The following is a 21,480-nucleotide window of genomic DNA, read 5'->3' as shown; positions in this document are numbered from 1 at the left end:
TATCACTACTTCGGTTCCGATCGGCCCACTCTTTCCATTCACAGCCGTCGTATCGATTCCCTTACTAAAAAAAATATTAACTTCTTTGATTGATACTTACTTAAAAGGTGATGCCCTCCATTCTAAATTTAATTATTAGACGGCGTTTGGCATCTTTAAGAGACTCAAAGAATTTTATTTGAGTGACTAAATAAATCTATAATCAAACTAACATGATTGGTGTGGTCGTTCGGTATCTTGTCCTTTAAGTATGAAGTTGAGGGTTCAATTTTTACTCATGTGAATGGAGCAAATCAAATCATTTGACCAGTCTAATTACTTAGTGTGCTGATCGTTGAGACGGAGGATTGGTTCTCTGACTATTGTTCGATAAATCGTATGAAAATGATGAATTATTTTGATAAAGATTTTATTTTTTATTTTTACCGTGACATAATAAAATTCGTACATAACAAAAAGTGTGTAGATACAAAACCGTACATAACAACAAAGTGTAGACAAGAAATTGAGTGGGGCTTCCTCCATTTTCCACGGGTCACATCAATACAGCTGCTCCTTTGACCCCATGCCAAGCCACCACTCACTATCACTCACCCAAATCCAACCCACAACGCTCACAATATGTACAGTATCGGCTAATTGCTCGTTTTTGTCTTCGTCCTTCAATCTTTCAACGGTTCTTTGTAAATGTGGTGTGTCGAGTTTCGTTAAAGCACAGCTGAAGCTGAAGAAGAAGACTAGAAGAGAATGTCGGCGTTTCTGAACGATCAGCTATCGAAGCGCACCTCGATATTCGGGTTGCGGTTATGGGTCGTTCTGGGTATCTGTGTCGGAGCTGCAATTGTGCTCGTTCTCTTCCTCGTCTCCCTCTGGTTCACCTCCCGCCGCAACAGCAGTAAGAAGTCTACCACCACTCTTCTTGCTCACAAGAACTCCAAAATCCCCAACGCCTCCAAGGAGATTCAGGAAATCCGGATTGACCCCTCCAGAACACATCCAGAAAAGCCCATGCTTTTGCCAGCTCCTGTACCCGACCCGGTCCCGGAGCCTGACCTTTTCGAGGACGAGAGCCACAGCTCCGGTGGGCAGCAGAGAATTAACATCGAAATAGGGAAGGGCCACAGAATTTCGTATCCGGAGCAGCGTGTTGGTCCCGGCAGCGGGAGTGGAGAGTCGCGGTCGGGTGATCAGGCGCCCGCCATTACTGTGCCGGAGGTTTCGCACTTGGGGTGGGGCCATTGGTATACTCTGAGGGAGCTCGAAATAGCGACGAATGGGTTTGCTGATGAGAATGTGATTGGTGAAGGTGGTTATGGCATTGTTTACTGTGGTGTTCTCGAGGACAACACTAAAGTTGCTGTAAAGAATCTGCTCAATAACAGGTGAACATTAATATTTTGTTTCTTTGTTAACATTTCATTCTTTGTAATGATTTGGTCGTTAATCAGTATTTGTGAAGCCGCTGGAGTTTTGTTGTGCATACTAGTCAGAGGAATTAAAATGGATATGGAGACAAAGCTGATTTCTTTTTAGGTAATTAAGGATTACTTATGGGTTCTTTATGTGATTTCTTTTCAGGGGACAAGCTGAGAGGGAGTTTAAGGTTGAAGTTGAAGCAATTGGGCGTGTCCGGCACAAGAATCTGGTGAGGTTGCTTGGTTACTGCGCCGAGGGAGCACATAGGTAATTTCAACTTTCAAGTTATTGTTCCATTCTGATTCTATGGTATTTATCTAATTAGAGCTTTAGGCATTGAATACTATATTCAATTTTGAAATTTACTTGGATTGGTGATTGATTAATATTTATTATCTCATAAATGCGGTTTTCAGGATGCTTGTATATGAGTATGTCAACAATGGAAACTTGGAACAGTGGCTCCATGGAGATGTAGGACCCTGCAGCCCTCTTACATGGGAAATTCGAATGAATATCATTCTTGGATGTGCAAAAGGGTATACTTTTGTTTAATGTCACATTTCTCTTTTGCTACTAGTTAATTCTCTATTCTGCAGATTTTTTTTTTCCAGTGCAATAACAAAAGCTTGGTGATGTCCACAGGTTAACCTATCTGCATGAAGGTCTTGAACCCAAGGTTGTTCATCGTGACATCAAATCAAGCAACATTTTGCTTGATAAACAGTGGAATTCCAAAGTATCTGACTTTGGCTTGGCCAAGCTCTTGGGTTCCGAGAAGAGTTACATTACCACTCGAGTTATGGGAACATTTGGGTCAGTAAGGAATATTTCAAATCCAGTACTTTTATGTTTGATTGCTAACCCTTAGGCTGACCTAGGAAAACTTATTCAAAAGCTTCTTCTTTTTATGATGCAGCTATGTTGCTCCAGAATATGCCAGTACTGGCATGTTAAATGAAAGAAGTGATGTCTATAGTTTTGGAATTCTTCTGATGGAGATAATTACTGGAAGGAATCCAGTGGATTATAGCCGCCCAGCTGGAGAGGTTTGTAATGACTTGTTAAAGATTACTTGTTATATTCGAGACCTCTTTAAATTTGCTTTCTATTTTGTTATTAACATTGCTATATTAATTCTCAGGTGAACCTAGTTGATTGGCTAAAAACCATGGTTTCAAACCGCAATTCCGACGGAGTTTTAGATCCCAAGTTAACTGAAAAACCTTCTTCAAGAGCATTGAAACGTGCCCTCTTGGTGGCTTTACGCTGTGTAGACCCAAATGCACAAAAGAGGCCAAAGATGGGCCATGTAATACACATGCTTGAAGCTGATGATTTCCCCTTTCGAGATGTGAGTTTTATTTTCCATTTTTCCCTATCAAAACATTATTACCATAACTGTTCAATCAGTTGCTATATATGAGTAGGACTGCTAAGCATTCTTGAACCTACCTCCTATTCTCCTAATATGATATAATCACAACTCTTCCCTCTAAAGATTGATTGCTCAACTTCATCACTGGGGAGATATGAATAACATGTTAATCTCTGCATATCAATTTCGCCATGATTAAATTTCTTAATTGTTGAGGACAAGCATGTTTCGGTACGAGCATGAAATTCATCACTGTTGTCCCTGCTGTGGTTATCATTTTTTGTTTAATAAAGCTGAAACTTTTCTTTTTCTCTTCAACATGATACTTTAGTACACTTTCCTACCCTCTACTTTTCAGCATACATGCATAATTATTCTTCATAAAAGTTGTCTGTCTCAGAATGGTAAACTTTCTTAATAGGTATGATTGAGTAGAGAGACTTTTGAAAATATGTCATAAGAGACATGTTTGATCAATGATGGCACACCTACTTACCTCCTATTAACTCATTCTTAATACATCTCTTGAGAATGCCTCGGAACTTTTTGATTACCTCATCCTTTTCAATACATAATACGTAGACAAGTGTCTCCTTTGTGTGTAATGCATCTATGGTTTTCATCGTCAGGACCAAAGAGCTGGAAGGGACAATGCACGTTCACATAATGACGGAGTGAAGGAGAGGGTCATGCAGAAGCGGATGATTGAATCAGGTGATAGTAGTGGTTACGAAAGTAGTGTCCAAACCAACAACACATCCTTATTGAGAAGACAAGAAACCGATGATGAGCAGTAGCCTCAGCATTCGTCTTATAAAGGTTGAACTGAAATGATGTTCTTTGTTTCTGTAAATACCATTCGCCTTCACCTTTGCACTCTAGTTATACCTTTTGCTTGTGTAGGTTCCTGTAGTAACATTTGACGCTAGGAGTTTACTTGTGATCAATTTTGCTGCTTCCCCATACCCCCAAAAACTCCATGTAGTTATTTCTCTGAACAGCGCTCTAGAACAGAGCTATTGTTTATAGTGATATGGCTACCTAGCTGCCAAGAAGGGTTCACCATGCTTTAATACAGCCAGATAGAGTTCAATGCCATCTTTGAACAATGTTGCAGCTCATGTTCTTCTCTGTACTTACCTGCATTAAAATACCTGTCATTCTGCATCATAGTTAGGTGTCTGGTAGTGACATTTTATTGAGGTAGCCATTGTCACCAAAGACAGCTGGCTGCAAATGAGTGCGGCGGATAAGCGGGTCCCATGTAATCAGTGAAGTCACCACAAACCATAAAGGAGGAAGAGAAGAAGAAGCAGAAGCAGGTCTTTCTTGCAGGCACAAGAGAAATTGGACCCCATGCATTCATTTTGTTTCCTGGGCATACAAAAGGTTTGTAGGATGTTTACTTTTGTTTCTTTTTTTCATTTTCATTTTTTTTTTTTTTTTTTTTTTTTTTTTTTTTGTACATTGGTCTGTCTCTGTGATTGTTTTACTTGTGCATATGTATGAACACTTGAATGCCCTAATTAGCGCATCAACTTAGGATCCCATCTCTAATTTGTCTGACTTTTTCCATAGCTACCATACCCAATTTCCTGGTCAAAGATTTTTCTTGGGTTTGCAGATTTGCTAGTCAACTTTATAGTAATATTATGTACCATGCATATTTTCTTTTGATTTTTGCTTAACTTGTGAGAAAAAAAAAATAGAAAATATAATTTGGAACCAACAAGGGTTGGTTGGTTTACATGGCATCATTTGGACTTTTTGCTGAGTTAATTCTATGATTGATTCATTAATTATTGACTTTTAATTCGATCATAATCAGTCCTTAAATTATTAATTTTATTTCAAATTTGATCTTTTATTAAGAAATCTATTTAGGAAGTGCTATTTATTAAAGTAAAAGTGTAACATTTAACTTTTCACAATGTGATTTACACTTTTGATGCATTCAGAACGGATTTTTTTAATGAAGGATCAAAATTAGAATAAAATCGATACTCCATAAAAATTAATAAATCTATCGAAGAATATGCCATTAATAATTGAAAGTCGGACATAAATCACATAACTCCACAATACAATAATGCTTAAATTCTATTACAAATTACTATTAAGAATAGTGAATCTGCGAGAAATATTCTCCAAATCTTCCTCAGTTGCTTCGAACAGAACGTCTGTCTTCTCATATTATGTCTTGCAAGCATTCTTAGCATAGCTTAAATTTGAGGTTACGCAATATTGCGTTCAAGACTCTACAAGTCACAGTCTGTGACCTCACTTTCAATTTAATCAACGTTGCATGGAACATTACCCGGAAATTTGTTCTCATCTGAACCCTCCCACATCATCTGTATCTATATATAGATACAGATGAAGTTGAAGTCACAGAACAAAAAAATGGAGTCATCAGTTAAAGGGGTTCATCTTCTCTTCCTAGTCCTGTCGTTGACCTTTCATGCATGGTCAATCTCTGCAAACAAATCAACCTACATCGTCCACATGGACAAATCATTCATGCCCACAGTTTTTTCCAGACATGATGAATGGTATTCCTCCATTGTTGTTCATTCTGTCAATCTGGAAAACCCAACATTATTATCAGATGATCCAACCAGGATTCTCTACACTTACGACCACGCATTTCATGGTTTTAGCGCAGTGTTGTCCGAGGATGAATTAGAAGCTGTCAAGAAAACCCCAGGGTTTGTCTCAGCTTACAGTGACAAAACCGTCACTCTTGACACCACCCACACCTTCGAGTTTCTGTCTCTCAATCCGGCCACGGGACTGTGGCCGGATTCTCAGTACGGAAAAGATGTGATTATTGGTGTGATTGATACCGGAGTGTGGCCGGAGAGTGCCAGCTTCAGAGATGATGGCATGACAGACATTCCTGAGAGGTGGAAAGGGATGTGTGAGGAAGGAGAGGAGTTTGAATCTTCCATGTGTAACAAGAAGCTGATTGGTGTCCGGTACTTCAACAAAGGAGTTATGGCTGCCAATCCCAATATTACGATAACTATGAACTCTGGGAGAGATATTGCAGGCCATGGCACGCATACATCTTCAACTGCTGCTGGGAATTATGTCGAAGCTGCTTCTTTCTTTGGCTATGCCCCCGGGACGATGAGAGGGATAGCACCAAAAGCTAGAGTGGCTATGTATAAGGTGCTTTGGCAAGAAGGGAGGTATGCCTCTGATGTTCTTGCAGGAATGGACCAGGCAATTGCAGATGGGGTTGATGTGATCTCGATTTCTATGGGGTTTGATTTTGTTCCTTTGTATGAAGACCCCATTGCCATAGCTTCATTTGGGGCTATGGAGAGGAATGTTCTTGTTTCTGCCTCAGCTGGAAATGCAGGCCATGGAATTGGAAGATTGCATAATGGAATCCCATGGGTTTTAACAACTGCAGCTGGCTCGATTGATCGTTGGTTTGCGGGGAGTTTGGGACTGGGAAATGGTGAAGAAATCATTGGATGGACTGTTTTTCATGGAAAGGGAAGTTCTGAGAGGCTGCCACTCATTTACAATGAGACCATATCTGCCTGCAATTCTGTCCAGCTGCTTTCCAGTTTTGGTGATGGAGTTATTGTCTGTGACAATACTGGGCAATTGTTCAGCCAAATTAGCATTATTTCCCGGTCTGGGGTGGCAGCTGCCATCTTCATCTCTGATGATTCAGAGATCTTTGAGTCCACAGAGTTCTCCAGATTCCCTGGAGTTATCATAAGCCCAGAAAACTCCTCCATTGTCATCAATTATGCCAAGAATGGTGTCAACCCATATGCCAGCCTTAAGTTTCAACAGACATTACTGGGAACAAAACCTGCACCAGTTGTTGCATCCTACACTTCGAGAGGCCCTTCGCCCAGCTTCCCGGGGATCTTGAAGCCCGATGTTATGGCTCCAGGGACATTAGTCCTGGCTGCCTGGATTCCAACCCCTCATATATCTACCAGAGTGGGAACGGAAATGGAAATGGAAATGTCGTCCCGCACTTTCAACATGATCTCTGGCACATCCATGGCCTGTCCTCATTCTTCTGCCATTGCTGCACTCCTTAAAGGTGCACATCCAGAATGGACCCCGGCTGCAATAAGATCCGCCATGGTTACAACAGCCAACCCCTATGATAACACCAAGGATCTGATAAAAGATTCTGGTCTGAAATACACTGTTGCCACCCCTCTTGCCATGGGAGCAGGACAAGTTAATCCAAACAGTGCTCTTAATCCTGGGCTCATTTATGATGCCACCCCACAAGATTACGTGAATCTGTTGTGTTCCATGAATTTCACCCAACCCCAAATTCAGACCATCACCAGATCAACCAACTATAGTTGCAGTAACCCTACATTTTCTGATCTCAATTACCCTTCTTTTATTCTTCTGTACACTGGCACTGAAACAGCAGAAGCTGTGAATCAGACATTTGTGAGGACTGTCACCTATGTTGGAGACGACGGTCCTGCAAAGTTTAAGGTTGGCGATATCACGTTCCCTGCAGATTCAGATATCACAGTTCACAATGCACGTTTTTCATTCGAAAGCAAGCACGAAACGAAGAGCTATACACTTGTTCTGAGCTATAAGGGTAACAGAACAGGAGAAATCGCATCTGGTGCAATAACATGGGTTGATGACAGTGGTAAGTACACAGTTAGAAGCCCAATTGTAATAGCCCCTATGATTCCCAGATGGTGATGTGATCTTTTGTGTGTGCACATTAATCCGGCCTTGTGTTCAAAGTATTCGAAGACATCCTCGGATGCACCAAAAATAGTGTTCAAAGACAAATAATTACTATGGTTAATTACAGTTCAGAATCGAACTAAACAGGAAATCCATTGCTGTTTTTACCATTTCTTGAACCAAATCCTACTTGCCAAGCCATGAACCAATGTTCTGAGAAGCTTCAAAAGATCAGATTCCTCAGTTCGCGAATAATTCCTGAACAGATGTTTAGAGATTGGAACCAGCTGGACTTAAAAACTCTATTTCAATGACAAGAACCTTGGGGTTTTCCTCACTTTAATGTTAAAGAAATTGCAGAACCTAGTATCTACTAATATGCATTTGGCTTTTGTGGATGAATATGAACTGACAACGGGTAATACTAAGTCATATCCTTAAATAATTTCCTAGTAAAATCAATCACATAAGCTCTCTCTTCCTCTTCTTCAATGCACTCTATTCCTTTTGGTCTCATCCTATGAGACAAATGCATGTACCCGAATTCAGTTCTTGCATGATACTAACATAGGAAGAAAACTTCAAATGCATAACATCTAGAAGTTTTTTTTTTTTTTTTTTTTTTTTTTTTGGGTACATTAGGTTTCTCAGCTTAGGCGAGACTAATCCTAAACTCCTAGAATCCCTGCCCAAGAGCCGCTAGAGAGGTCAGTCCCCAGATTCTTCGAATCCCCTACACAGTGGCTGGAGTAAGAATTTAAGGTGATCGGTAGAACTAATTTAGCTAGCCATATTAGGCTTGACATCCAGAAGTTGTTAATTATGGGAGAACATATCAATGTCACATCCGGCCATTTGATAAAAACAATGATGCCGTTCGAGGCCGAGCAATGTCCTGACAGATTTTCTGGATTTTACAATGTTAACATACATGCTCCAACAATGGTATAAATATGGAAGCCATAGACTAAGAAATTCCCAGCAAAAGTTTCATAAACAAAAATGGAGTCTTTCAGAGGTGTTCCTCTTCTCTTCTTGTTGATGCTGTTCTTGTTTCAGACATGTTCAATCTCTGCCCAGAAATCTACCTACATTGTCCACATGGACAAGTCACATATGCCACTCGCGTTTTCCACCCACGACCAGTGGTATTCTTCCATTGTTAATTCTGTAGTAGTTTCCGACAGTAGCCAGGCAAGGCTGCTCTACACGTACGATAATGTTGTTCATGGCTTCAGTGTTGTCCTGTCTGAGGATGAACTTGAAGCTCTCAAGAAATCTCCAGGATATGTCTCGGCTTACAAGGATAAATCGACCGCCCTGGATACCACACATACCTTTGAGTTCCTGTCTCTGAATCCCACAACTGGGCTTTGGCCGGCGTCTCAGTTTGGGAAAGATGTGATCATTGGAATGATTGATACCGGAATTTGGCCGGAAAGTCCGAGCTTCAGAGATGAAGGCCTGACTGAAATTCCGGAAAGGTGGAAGGGGACATGCCAGACAGGGCCGGATTTTAACTCTTCATTGTGTAACAAAAAGCTCATCGGAGCTCGTTACTTCTACAAAGGAGCCGGCGCCGGAAACTCAAGTAATCTTAATGGCTCTCCAAGGGATGATGCCGGCCATGGCACCCACACCTCGTCCACCGCCGCCGGGAATTACGTCGAAGACGTTTCGTACTTCGGCTACGCCAACGGAACCGCGAGAGGGATGGCGCCGCTCGCTAGGTTGGCGATGTATAAGGTCGGAGACAGCGGAGGGAGCTTTGCTTCCGATGTACTCGCCGGCATTGACACGGCGGTTGCTGACGGCGTTGATGTGATATCAATTTCTCTAGGATTTAACGGCGCTCCACTTTATGAAGACCCCGTCGCCGTCGCCGCATTTGGCGCCATGGAAAAAGGAGTCCTCCTTTCTTCTTCAGCCGGAAATGACGGCCCGGATCTCGGAACATTACATAACGGAATCCCGTGGGCCCTGACAACCGCCGCCGGATCCATTGACCGTTTGTTGGCGGGAACGGTGTCTCTAGGAAACGGCGAGGAGATTCTCGGCTGGACAACATATCATGATGGCGCCATTATCGAAAACCTTCCCCTCATCTATAACCAGACAATATCCTCTTGTAACTCAACCGAGCTCCTCTCCAAATACGCTTACGGCATAATCATTTGCGACAACGTTGGATCATTCTTCTCACAAATGTCGTACATCTCCGAAGCTCAGGCCAAGGCCGGAATCTTCATTTCCGACGATCCTGGAATATTCGAGGATTTCGGTTTCGAATACCCCGGCGTCGTAATCAGCCCAAAAGACGCACCGGCTCTGCTCAATTACTCCCGGAACGGCGGCAAACCGTCGGCCAGCATCAAGTTTCAACAGACGTACACCGGAATACAGCCGGCGCCGGTGGTCTCATCCTATACATCAAGAGGTCCGGCGCCGAGCAGTCCAGGAATTCTAAAACCCGACATAATGTCGCCGGGAACACTGGTCTTAGCATCCTGGATTCCATCTTCCGGTGAATCAGGAAACGCGTACAACATGATCTCCGGAACATCCATGGCGTGCCCTCATTCTTCCGGGATCGCCGCGCTCTTAAAGGGCGCCCATCCGGAATGGTCCCCGGCGGCGATTCGATCCGCCATGGTTACCACAGCAAACCCCCTGGATAACTCCAACGCTCCAATAAAAGACTCCGGTTTACAATACGCCGGCGCTAATCCTTTGGCCATGGGAGCCGGACAAGTTGATCCGAACCGTGCACTGAATCCAGGACTTATATACGATGTCGGGCGACAAGACTACATAAATCTTCTGTGCTCCATGAACTTCACTATCAACCAAATCTTAACAATCACGAAATCCAACTACACCTGCGAAACCCCATCTTCTGATCTGAATTACCCCTCCTTCATTCTCTTGTATTCTACCAACGGAAGTGCGCGGGGGGAGCAGGTGAACCAGGAGTTTGTGAGGACGGTGACATACGTCGGAGATGGGCCGGCGACCTTTAACATTAGCGAACTGGTGATGTGGGGGAATTCGGAGATGTATGTCTCTCCTAGTTCTTTGTCGTTCAAGAACAAGTACGAGAAGAAGAACTACACTCTGGGTGTGAGCTATACGCTGAACGTCACCGGCGAAGTTGGGTATGGTTCTTTGGCTTGGCAAGATGGGAGCGGTAGATATACCGTGAGGAGTCCCATTGTGGTGGCGCCGCTGGTTGAGGTCTGGTGATTAAGTGCCATTATATTGCATGCAATAGTTATATGGTGGGTGTTTATTATTCATCAGTACAATAAAGTCTCCATTCTCCAGGAATGATGTAGTTTGAGGTAGGTACATCTTGTCTTGCAAATTAAAATAAGATACAGAAATGTAAGATTTATGCCGCCATGCATGCATTTCTGTACATGTTATTCTTGGTGTACTTGCCATTTCTGAATTCAACATTTCATCATCTTTAATTTGCAACTTTTGACACAACTACACCATCTCACCACCAAAGGCTATATCTCATGACTCATGGTTTTCATGCATGTTAATTAATAAGGTTCCTCCGATCCACAGCTAAAAAAAATCCAAGATTTTCGTACACTTTTCTGACCATTCAAAACATTATCTTGATTGGGGTGGTCTTCAATTCTGGCCTGGATTTGCCTATTGCATAATGGCCTATAATTTCCAACGGGAACGACCTAACTGGTCTATTGGTCTTCAATTCGGGCCGAAAAAAGACTGTATCTTAATTATATATGTATTTTTTTAGTTGCCTAAGGTATCTTAATTTGGTTTGCGCCATTCACATGGGTGGGAAGTGAACTCCTCACCTCATGCTTAAGGGACAAACTGCTAAATTACCACGCCAACAATGTTGGTTAGTATATTAATTATATTGATTGTCTGAAAGTGTAAAAAATTTATTGGAGTGGGTTATTTACTTTGATATATTGTTGTGTGCAACGTTGCATGCATGATTTCTGGGCAAGCACTTTATTTTATTGACTTGACTAAATTAAAGTAGTATCCTTAGCTTATATATATGTCAATATAATGCAGACACAGTGGCAAACAAGAAGTTGTTACATGGACCAAAAATCAAGAAATATGAATTATTGGCCCGACAAACACACACAAGGCCGTAGCTTAATACTAGTACAGTATAAAGTATATATGTAAAAAGTGTAGTGGAAACCAATTCAGATTTCAAGAGTGTCATAGTCTTACAACCACACTATGCTTGCTCATGCCACAATAAATATGGATTAATTATTTTCGATACGAAATAGTGTGAGGAATACAAATGCATGTGTAGTAAAACTAGCGGTGAGTGAGATTTCAATGAGCTTTATTTGGATCGGAACTTTAATTTACTTTACAATCTGGGCATGTAGCTATGAAAGATGAAACGCCCTCTGAAACAGGCGTTCTGAGACATATCTTAAAATGATTATTTGGTATTAAGAAGAGTCCAATTTGTAAGTCACGCTTAAGAAATGATCTATGAATCCAATCCATAGGGACCATAAGAAACTCCAAAACAATCACATATATATACACAGACTCTTGGAGATTAATTTAATGTGGTGTGAGATGGATGTTGATATCCAGCGTAATGAGGTGAGTGATGTTAAAAGTAGATGAGAGGAGTCCAGCTAGCTTGCCTAAGAGCAAAGTTTCCACAGCCTTAATTGAAAGAACATGCACATGGTGGGTTCCGGAATCCGGAATTATATGGTTTAAGCTAAGGTGGTTGTCTGGATCATAATAAGTAGCAAATTAGACATTACATACATTCCGTGACTTATGGGACCAAATTATTCAACCCAATTTGGATATGATCTGATTGGGTGCACAGTGCACTTACTTGGCAAGATATATAAGTGCGTGCGTGGTAATCACACCCGGCCTGAGGTGTCTTGCTTGGTGCCACTCAACATCTAAAAACAATGCACTCAGCTCAACCTTGTTTGCATGGTAAGGTTCACTGATATGTTACAATATAATGTGGACTATTGGTAGATCGATTTTGAGCGCACTATCTGTTATTAGCCGATGCACGTACTACCAAACTTTATCGTTGTAAATTTCATCATTTTTCTAACAAAGTATTAGGGACGGAATTTGCAACGTCGGTTATAGCTTATGGATGAGAAGTGAGCACAACCTAACCTGTTATAAAAAAGATGAAATTTGCAATGTAGTTACAGTTTAGAAACGAGGAGTAAGCATGACTAACAAATATCGACTAATTTTATAATTACTTTATAACTTAGTGATGGAAAATGTAATTTTTCCTTAAAATCTATTCTCATTTTTTACGTGACCAAATGAGTTCTCATTTGAACCTGCATTGCATCTATATATTTCTACTAGTTTTTCACGTGCATTGTGCGAATGTGATATAATGTTCAATGTTTATTTTTAAATAAGTACTTCAAAGTACGTATATCAATGCAATATTATATAGGAGATGTTCATGCATAGGCGATTGAATGTTGAATTTGATTATTTAAATTGGTAATTCAAAGTATATGAATGTAAGATAATGTATGAGATATTGATTATAATTGTTATATATTAAAATAAATGTTTGCAACTCTGTAAAAATGCAAGTCTACATAATTAATCTAAAAATAATAGCCTAAATAAATATTACTTTCTCTAAGTCTTCGTAATTCTATTTTGGATAGCATTGTCATTATATTGTTTTCATCTTCAATACTTGTCCTCTTCTTTTTAATTGGTAGTGTATCAAGTGTAATTGATTTACCGGGGTAACATAGAAGGTAGCATCATGTAATGAGATTATGGTATAGAAAGTTAAATTTGTCTTGTTGTGTATATGACTGGAATTTTAATTGTATTATAAATTCTTCTTTTGCAAGCGTCAATGGCTTTTATTAGTATGGTAAATATAGAAATTTATTTTATCTTTAACAATAGGGTTGCAGATTCACATCATGATCGATAATTAATAGGTGTTGAAGACTTGGAAAATATCAAAATCACATCCAATAACTCGCTTTTACTTCATTAATAAAAAAGAAAGACGCATAACCAACGGCAAAGACTAATGGCACTCTATGGCCCTCCTCGAGGGAAAGGTCACAGACTCACAGGATTGAAATCCAGTGGTGGAGTGTTGACTCTTTAGACTGTAATATTTAGAAAAAATATAAAATAGATATTACTTTATAATAAAGTTAATAGTGAAAAAAAAAAAAAACAAATAGTGCTCATGAATTCGTGGATCAAATTAATACTCCGTCCTAATAAAATGAAAGATCATCAAATTGGCAAATTATGCCGTGCAACCGTGTGCACCATGCATGGTGCACACAGAATTTGATTCATAATTTTTATATTATAGATTCATAATTATTGAACTCTATATTCGTAATTACAAAACTCTATGCTCATAATTTTCAATGTTCATATTCCTAATTGTTGAACTCTGTATTCGCAAATCACAAAATTATATGTTCATAATTTGATAACTATACAATTTAGAAATTATGAATCTACAATACATGAATTATGAATATACAGTACAGATATTATGAATTTGCAGTATAGAAACTATGAATCTACCATTTACAATTTAAATATTAAAAAAAATTAAACCCCACCCTCGATTTCATTACCTTCATCTCTGACACAGAGACAAAGAAAAACATCTTCGTCTCCAACTAGAGATGAAGTAGTCTCTTAATCTTCGACTTAAAGACAAAATTGCTTTTCATCTTTGACCAGAGACGAAGGAGATGTGAGATTTTTTTTTTAATATTTATAACATTGATAAACAAAATTTTAAAAGATTAATCTTTTAAAGGATAACCTCTACTTTAATGATTAATAGGTAGGTAGGTAGGTGGTGGTAGAGATACATAGATAGGTGGGTGAGTATATGAGATACATAGGTAGGTAGGTGGTGGTAGAGGTACATAGATGGATGAGTGGGTAGATGAGATATACATAGGTAAATAGGTGAAGTAGAAGTTTGTAGGTAAATAAATGTTGGTAGATATGTACACATAGGCGGTGCATAGATAAGATAAGTAGATAAGCGGGTAAAGTGAAAGTTGATAAGTAACACTGACTATAAATAAAGTTATGTGTGTTTTTATTAAGATATGTTTGTTATTGTACTTGAAAATTTTTACTTTTCAAATTGTTTGTTGGATTGGAAAAACAATTTTACATATCAAAATTGAAAAATAATGCTAAAAAACAATTGTGTGTGTGTGTGTTTGTTTTTTAAATAAAGAAAATTCCAAAAGCTAAACGCTACCAAATTAACAATTAAATTAGTGTGGTGTACGGTGGCTCATGGCTGGATGTCCCTTTGATGGAGAACTCTTACAACTTGTTCGTGAAAAATAATCGAGAAGAAAGAATTTAAATTTTATGGAAAAATTGTATTTAGAATATTGATTTAATTATTTGGATGGTGAGAAAAAAAATGTAGAAAATAATTATTATAAAGATTTAAATGTGCCTACATAATAAAAATATATAAGGATATTGTAAGAATTCTTGTTGTATATTTTCTTTCAAAAAAGTGTGAAAAATAAAATACTTAAAAGGAAAATAAAGGAATTCATTTTCCTTAAATTTAGAATAAATTATCTCAAAAACGTATTTTTCACAAACTAGACAATTTGTGCGCAGTGAGCACCGATCTAGCCTCTGTGGTTCATGTTCAGTTGAGTTACCATGATTCACATCCTCCCAAATGCTCTGTCGGATCGGAGTATGGGGGCACTTAGAGTTGAGGTTCAGCCTTTTGGAAGAATGATCAAAGAAGGGACAAAAAGATAAAATTTCACTTTTGTCCTATAATTATTAGTGTGTTATTAATTGTAATTCACGAGTTTTAAAACTGTCAATTTAGTACTGTAATTATTTAATTTTTTTCAATTTCTGTGCCTTCGATAAATTGTCTGCAATAAGTAACCGAAAATTTTAATGGCTAAAATTATGTGGACAAATTTGTCTTTTGATTCTTTTTTTTTTTTTTTTAAAAAAACTATCTTTTGATTCTTCTCTTTTCTTTCTTTTCCATTGATGAGCTCACTCAACCTCCCACTTGGAATGACAAAATTTCATGATTTTACATACCTTTTGTGAGTGTTTCGAGGGCAAAATAATCAAATGTTATTTTTCTCATCCTAAATTTCACCATGGCATTAAGATAAAAATTTGTGTGAGATCGATCGTCTCACACATTTTTGTTTGTGAGATGGATCAATTCAAAATGAAAATGTAATATTTATATTGGAAAATGTAACAATAGTAAGAAATTAAGTGTTTGTTATTTAGAGTTAATTCCATTTTTGGTCTTAGATTTATAGGTGACAACCCATTTTTAGTATTTTTTTTTTAATCAAAACATCCACATTTGGTGCTAGTATTATTGTGTCACGACTATTTTTTTTTATCATCTATCAATAAAATAGTTTTACATGGCGTTTGGTTGAAGGAAATTTAAATTCCCTTCCCACCTAATTCCAAAGGCCACAAAATTTCTTTGTTTGGTTGAAAGAAATTGCAATTTCATGGAATTGCAATTTCCCCATTTTCGTGAAATTAAAATTCCATGTCCTTCCCTGGAATTTGAGGAAGAAAAAAAGATAGTGATGAGTCAAAATTACCCCTTCATTTTTTAACCTAAAATTAATGCCTAACAACAAAAATGGACATTTTTGACTTTATACTACTTATTCCCTTTCAATTCTCATGTATACCAAACATTGGAATTGAAATCCTCAGTAATTCTATTCCTGTAAACCAAACATTGGAATTTAAATTCCACTTTATTCTCAGTAATTCATCTCCCATGGAATTGCAATTCCTTTCCCACGTAATTCTCCCTCTCCAACCAAACGCCCTGTTAATGCGGTTAAATACAAAAGCATTTCGGTCTTAAATTATGAGCTTTTTCAAAAAAATAAACATAAAAATATAGCGGGGTCAACTCACTTTTGTATAAAAATGATTAAAATGGAATTTAGGGTTGGGGTTCAACCTTTTGGAAAGATGTCAAAAAATCTTGTTATTTATAAGGAAAACTGAAAAAGTGTATTACTTTTGAAGAAAAATATAATACTTTTACATTTTCCTCCAAAGTATTACATTTTTACTCAAAAGTATTACACTTTCTCTTATAAGTAACAAACATTGCACTTTATTCTTGATTAGTATTACATTTTTCAATATTCACAATTACAGAACTCTATGTTCATAATTTTCGATGTTCATATTCTCAATTTTTGAACTCTGTATTCACAAATCACAGAATTATATGTTCATAATTTGATAATTATATAGTTTAGAAATTATGAATATGCAGTATAGATGTTATGAATCTGCAGTATAAAAATTATGAATCTATTGTATAGAAATTATGAATTTATTGTATTTAAATTATGAATCTACGGTATAGAAATTATGAATCTATAGTATAGAAATTATGAATCTAATTCGGCGTGCACCTTGGATGGTGCACACGGTTGCACAACATAATGATCCGCCAAGTATCTTGTGGTCTGATGGCATTACTGTTACAATTTCAAACGAAAAGTCAATCAAAGATGTTGACATAATCATGTTGAGCAGATATTATAAATATAGTTAGATTGTAGTAAAATAATAATAAAAAAAAAGTTTGAGCAAACAATAAGGTACTAGCCATGACCAACTATATAATTAACTAACTTGTTGTTTTCGTTATTTTAAATGAAGGGACTCTAACCAAACAACATACAATAATCCACCTTAATCAAATTCCTCAAAACTGTCTCTTCTAATTTTCTCCTCTGCCAACAGCATGGGAAAAACAGGATTTTTCTATGGTTCCTTGTTGACACTGCACCCAAACAAATCGAAATCGCCATGGGTAAAAAATACAAAATACAAAATAAAAAATAAAAAATAAAAAAAGAAGAAGAAGAACAGTACGTATAGTGGAGACAAATGAAAAGTTGACAGAACGTTGAGAGTTGGATTAATGTCCTCAGAAATGTGGATAGCATGAGAGTGAGTGAATCACTGAATCCGTGATGTTCACAGTAGAGGCCACCCACGAGCAAAGAAGAAATAATTTGGTAACTTCTTTCAGCAGATCTTTATAGTATGATGATATGAAGAAATATAAAACTAATTTTACCCATGCATGAAGGATATATTACGCACATGGTGGGTTCGAGACATACTTTAAGGTTCTTGTCTTGATCATAGCTCCACCCAATATTTTACATGATTTATGGACCAAATTTATTACCTTTAAGCTAAGGTCTTTCTTTTTCATTTTACCTTTATCCAAAATTCCAAACCATCCTTTTGTCACTGTCAATGAACGAATGCAAAAAGTAAAGCAAAAACCTCAATTCAAGTCCCGTTTCATCACCGATCTAAGTTGTTCATAATTGACCTTAGCTTCTCAACTCAACAAGTCTAATAAACAGCTTCCACAGGAATCGAACATAAAACCTTGTAATTAGGTTAACTGTTTGACCAATTTGGCTGACAACCTAATAAGGGTTACCCTGAACCAGAATTTGAAAGACATCTCCTGTTTAGATGGAACCATATAATCCATTTTTTGCAATAGTCTCCATGATTGAAAGTCGGCTGCATAATTGGCGGTTGTCTTTATTTATTTGCCTCAATGTAAAGATGACATTCACAGAGAGATGGGCAGTACGTCAATGGCAAAAAAAGTTTAATTTGCTGCAGATTTGAAATTGTTGCAACCTAGCTAGCTTGCAATTAGTGGATTAAAGCTAAGGGTCCCCCAATCTGGTATAAGAAATGGACAAAGTAAATCACAAGTTGGAATATAATGCAGAAGTTTCCCATGCCTTAGCTTGTTCAATTCCTCTATATAAGTAAACTGCCATAAGTTAGAGAAGAAATATCCCATCCTAATTTAGTATATTGGCCTAAGAAATGGCTAATCATAGGGCGTTGTTTTTCCATTTGGCATTTATCTCTGCAACATTTCTGCAGATTTTCTCCATTGATGGACAGTCTGAAACTTATATTGTCCATATGGACTTATCATTCATGCCCAGAGCTTTTACTAGCCATCAGAGCTGGTTTTCCGCTACCCTTTCTTCTATATCAAACAGAGGGCTTGTGTATGCCTACACTAATGCCATCCATGGTTTTAGTGCAGTTCTTTCTCCGGCAGAGCTTGAAGCCATCAAGAAATCTCCTGGATATCTGTATTCCACTAAGGATGCTTCAGTTAAAGTTGACACTTCCCACACGCCGGGATTCCTTGGGCTCAGTTCCGACCACGGTGCATGGCCGGCGACGGACTACGGCCGTGATGTTATTATTGGGGTGATTGACACCGGGGTTTGGCCGGAGAGTAAGAGCTTTGGAGATGATGGGATGGGGGAAATTCCGGCGAGGTGGAAAGGGGAATGCCAGAGTGGAACTCAGTTTACTCCTTCCATGTGTAACAAGAAACTCATCGGAGCTCGTTACTTTAACAAAGGCCTGCTTGCCAAGAATCCTAATTTAACTATTTCCATGAACTCTGCCCGCGACACGGACGGCCATGGGACCCACACTTCCTCCACGGCGGCCGGCGGCCGCGTGGAGGGCGCAACGTTTTTCGGCTACGCCACGGGTGTAGCCACCGGCATAGCTCCAAAAGCTCGGGTTGCTATGTACAAGGCGCTCTGGGATGAAGGCGTTCAGCTCTCCGATATTATCGCCGCCATTGATCAGGCATTGGTGGACGGAGTAGACGTCCTGTCGTTATCTCTCGGCGTTGACGGGCTTGCTCTGTATGAAGACCCCATCGCCATAGCCGCATTTGCCGCAATGGAGAAGAACGTTTTCGTTTCCACTTCGGCAGGGAACCAAGGGCCCTACTTCGCCTCTCTCCACAACGGGACGCCTTGGCTTCTCACGGTGGCGGCCGGCACCGTTGACCGGGAGTTCCGGGGGGCGTTGACTCTTGACAATGGAGTTTCCGTCTCTGGTTTGTCTCTGTATCCTGGGAATTCCACTTCCACCTCGTTGCCGGCCGTTTTTCTCGGGGAATGCACCGACACGAAGCAGTTGCAGAACGCTGGCGACAAAATTGTCGTGTGTCTCGACAAGAACGGCACGGTCGCGGACCAAGTATTCAACCTCCAAAACGGAAAAGTCGGTGGCGGCGTTTTCATAACCAATGAGACCAACTTAGAATTCTTGCTACAGAACCAAATCCCCTCTGTGTTTTTAACCATTGAAGACGGCGAAAAAGTTATCAACTACATTAAATCCAATTCCGCGCCAAAAGCAAAGCTGGAATTTAAGATGACAGTCCTGGGAACAAAACCAGCGCCGAAAGTTACAAGCTATAGCTCAAGAGGTCCATCCTTTAGCTGCCCAAAAGTTCTGAAGCCTGATATAATGGCGCCGGGTTCTTTAATCTTAGCATCCTGGCCGCCGAATTCCGCGGTGGCACAGATACCCTCCGGCAATCTTTTCAGTAACTTCAACCTCATATCCGGGACATCAATGGCGTGCCCGCACGCCACCGGAGTCGCCGCGCTTCTAAAAGCGGCGCACCCGGACTGGAGCCCGGCGGCCATCCGGTCCGCCATGATGACAACCGCCGACGCCACGGACAACACCGCCGCCCCGATTCAAGACATCGGTTTCGACAATGCCGCCGCCTCTCCTCTGGCCATGGGAGCCGGCCATATCAATCCAAACAGGGCGCTCGACCCCGGCCTCATATACGATGTGAGCTCACAAGATTACATCAACCTTATATGCGCTCTGAAATTCACGCCAAATCATACCCAGACCATCATAAGAACATCATCGTACAACTGCTCAAACCCGTCATTGGACCTCAACTACCCATCATTCATCGCCTTCTTCCCCGCTAACGCCACCCTGTCTGATCCCAACAGAGTCCAAGAATTCCACCGGACACTTACTAATCTCGGAGATGGGATATCTACCTATTCTGCAAAGCTGACGCCAATCGGCAACGTTAACGTAACCGTTGTGCCTGACAAACTGGTTTTCACCAAAAAGTCCGACAAGCAAAGCTACAAGTTAAGGATTGAAGCTCCATCAACAATGGGTGATTTCTTGGTTTTTGGGTCTCTCACCTGGGTGGAGAATGCAGGTAAACATGTCGTCAGAAGTCCCATTGTGGCCACAACCTTAACGTTGGACGATTAAACAACATTTGACTACTCTTCATTTACACAGTAACTAGTACTCTCATTAATAATAATGTTTGTTTTCTGTCATTTGTTTTTTTCTTAACATTTTCCTTAATTAGGTTAACTCTTTTCCTTGTTTCAAGCAAGGTAAGCAATAGAGATAACTTCAAAAGGAAACATATTTCCGTTACTTGTATTGTTTAACATGTATGTGCATTAATGTAATAAATAAAAAAATTGTGCAATGTTTTTACATTTAAAATTACATCAACCTTAATCGAGCAGTTTGATAAATGAACTGCTAATGCAACGTGTAAACATGCATGTGTACGTACACATTGTAAAGTTGAAGCAGGGAGATATGGACGACATATGGTCATGGCGAGCTGTTGTAACAAACTCATCACTTTCTATATTTAAACAATTATTATAAAAAGACACTGTGGATCAGTGGGTGGTAGTAACATATTAACCTTATAAGTTTAAACATGTCAAATATAAGTGACCTAAATTAATTTATTTCCTTATAACATTTACTGACTATGGTCACAAAATGAGTATATCTTCTGATAATGATTGCTGTGCAGATTTTTCCGCGAAACAAATGATTATTATAATAATGCATTATCCATAGTTTATTGACAAATTATTATAAAAAGACTTGTTCTAAAATAAATTTAATAGGAACAAAAATGCAAGAATTGAATTGGATGGGATGTGACAGCCCAACAGATCAAATGATATAAGAAGTGGTTAATTCGGACAAACAACCACTTGGGGCAGGAAGCTTGT

The 21,480-nt window shown here is 39.2% G+C and overlaps 4 protein-coding genes across 5 annotated transcripts; all 4 read left to right on the top strand.

The window, feature by feature from the left end:
* The first annotated feature begins 598 nt into the window (after positions 1 to 598).
* Positions 599 to 3,892, top strand: LOC109170513 (probable serine/threonine-protein kinase At1g01540). The gene is made up of 7 exons (XM_019319663.1): positions 599 to 1,382; positions 1,579 to 1,683; positions 1,833 to 1,955; positions 2,062 to 2,232; positions 2,336 to 2,465; positions 2,561 to 2,770; positions 3,424 to 3,892. The coding sequence occupies exons 1-7, from the start codon at positions 748 to 750 to the stop codon at positions 3,589 to 3,591; spliced, it is 1,542 nt and encodes a 513-aa protein (XP_019175208.1). The 5' UTR covers positions 599 to 747; the 3' UTR covers positions 3,592 to 3,892.
* Positions 3,893 to 4,036: 144 nt separating this feature from the next.
* On the top strand, positions 4,037 to 7,899 carry LOC109170512 (subtilisin-like protease SBT1.9). 2 transcript variants are annotated; one of them, XM_019319662.1, is made up of 3 exons: positions 4,037 to 4,183; positions 5,165 to 7,539; positions 7,654 to 7,899. In XM_019319662.1, exons 1-2 carry the CDS (start codon positions 4,151 to 4,153, stop codon positions 7,505 to 7,507), a joined length of 2,376 nt encoding a protein of 791 aa, XP_019175207.1. In that variant the 5' UTR covers positions 4,037 to 4,150; the 3' UTR covers positions 7,508 to 7,539; positions 7,654 to 7,899. The 2 variants fall into 2 exon arrangements, with proteins under 2 accessions (XP_019175207.1, XP_019175206.1); XM_019319661.1 differs by lacking the exon at positions 7,654 to 7,899 and having other exon boundaries at positions 5,165 to 7,551.
* A 343-nt stretch (positions 7,900 to 8,242) lies between these two features.
* LOC109169757 (subtilisin-like protease SBT1.7) lies at positions 8,243 to 10,984 on the top strand. Its single transcript, XM_019318652.1, has one exon. The coding sequence runs from the start codon at positions 8,498 to 8,500 to the stop codon at positions 10,736 to 10,738; it is 2,241 nt and encodes a 746-aa protein (XP_019174197.1). The 5' UTR covers positions 8,243 to 8,497; the 3' UTR covers positions 10,739 to 10,984.
* A 7,111-nt stretch (positions 10,985 to 18,095) lies between these two features.
* LOC109170010 (subtilisin-like protease SBT1.9) lies at positions 18,096 to 20,953 on the top strand. The gene has a single exon (XM_019318927.1). The coding sequence runs from the start codon at positions 18,455 to 18,457 to the stop codon at positions 20,702 to 20,704; it is 2,250 nt and encodes a 749-aa protein (XP_019174472.1). The 5' UTR covers positions 18,096 to 18,454; the 3' UTR covers positions 20,705 to 20,953.
* The last annotated feature ends 527 nt before the right edge of the window (positions 20,954 to 21,480 follow it).

The sequence above is a fragment of the Ipomoea nil genome, unplaced genomic scaffold (genome assembly GCF_001879475.1).
Source record: "Ipomoea nil cultivar Tokyo-kokei standard unplaced genomic scaffold, Asagao_1.1 scaffold3321, whole genome shotgun sequence".
In the NCBI taxonomy this organism is placed as follows: Eukaryota; Viridiplantae; Streptophyta; class Magnoliopsida; order Solanales; family Convolvulaceae; genus Ipomoea; species Ipomoea nil.
Note: the sequence above shows the minus strand (reverse complement) of the source record. Positions and strands in the feature narration are given on the sequence as shown.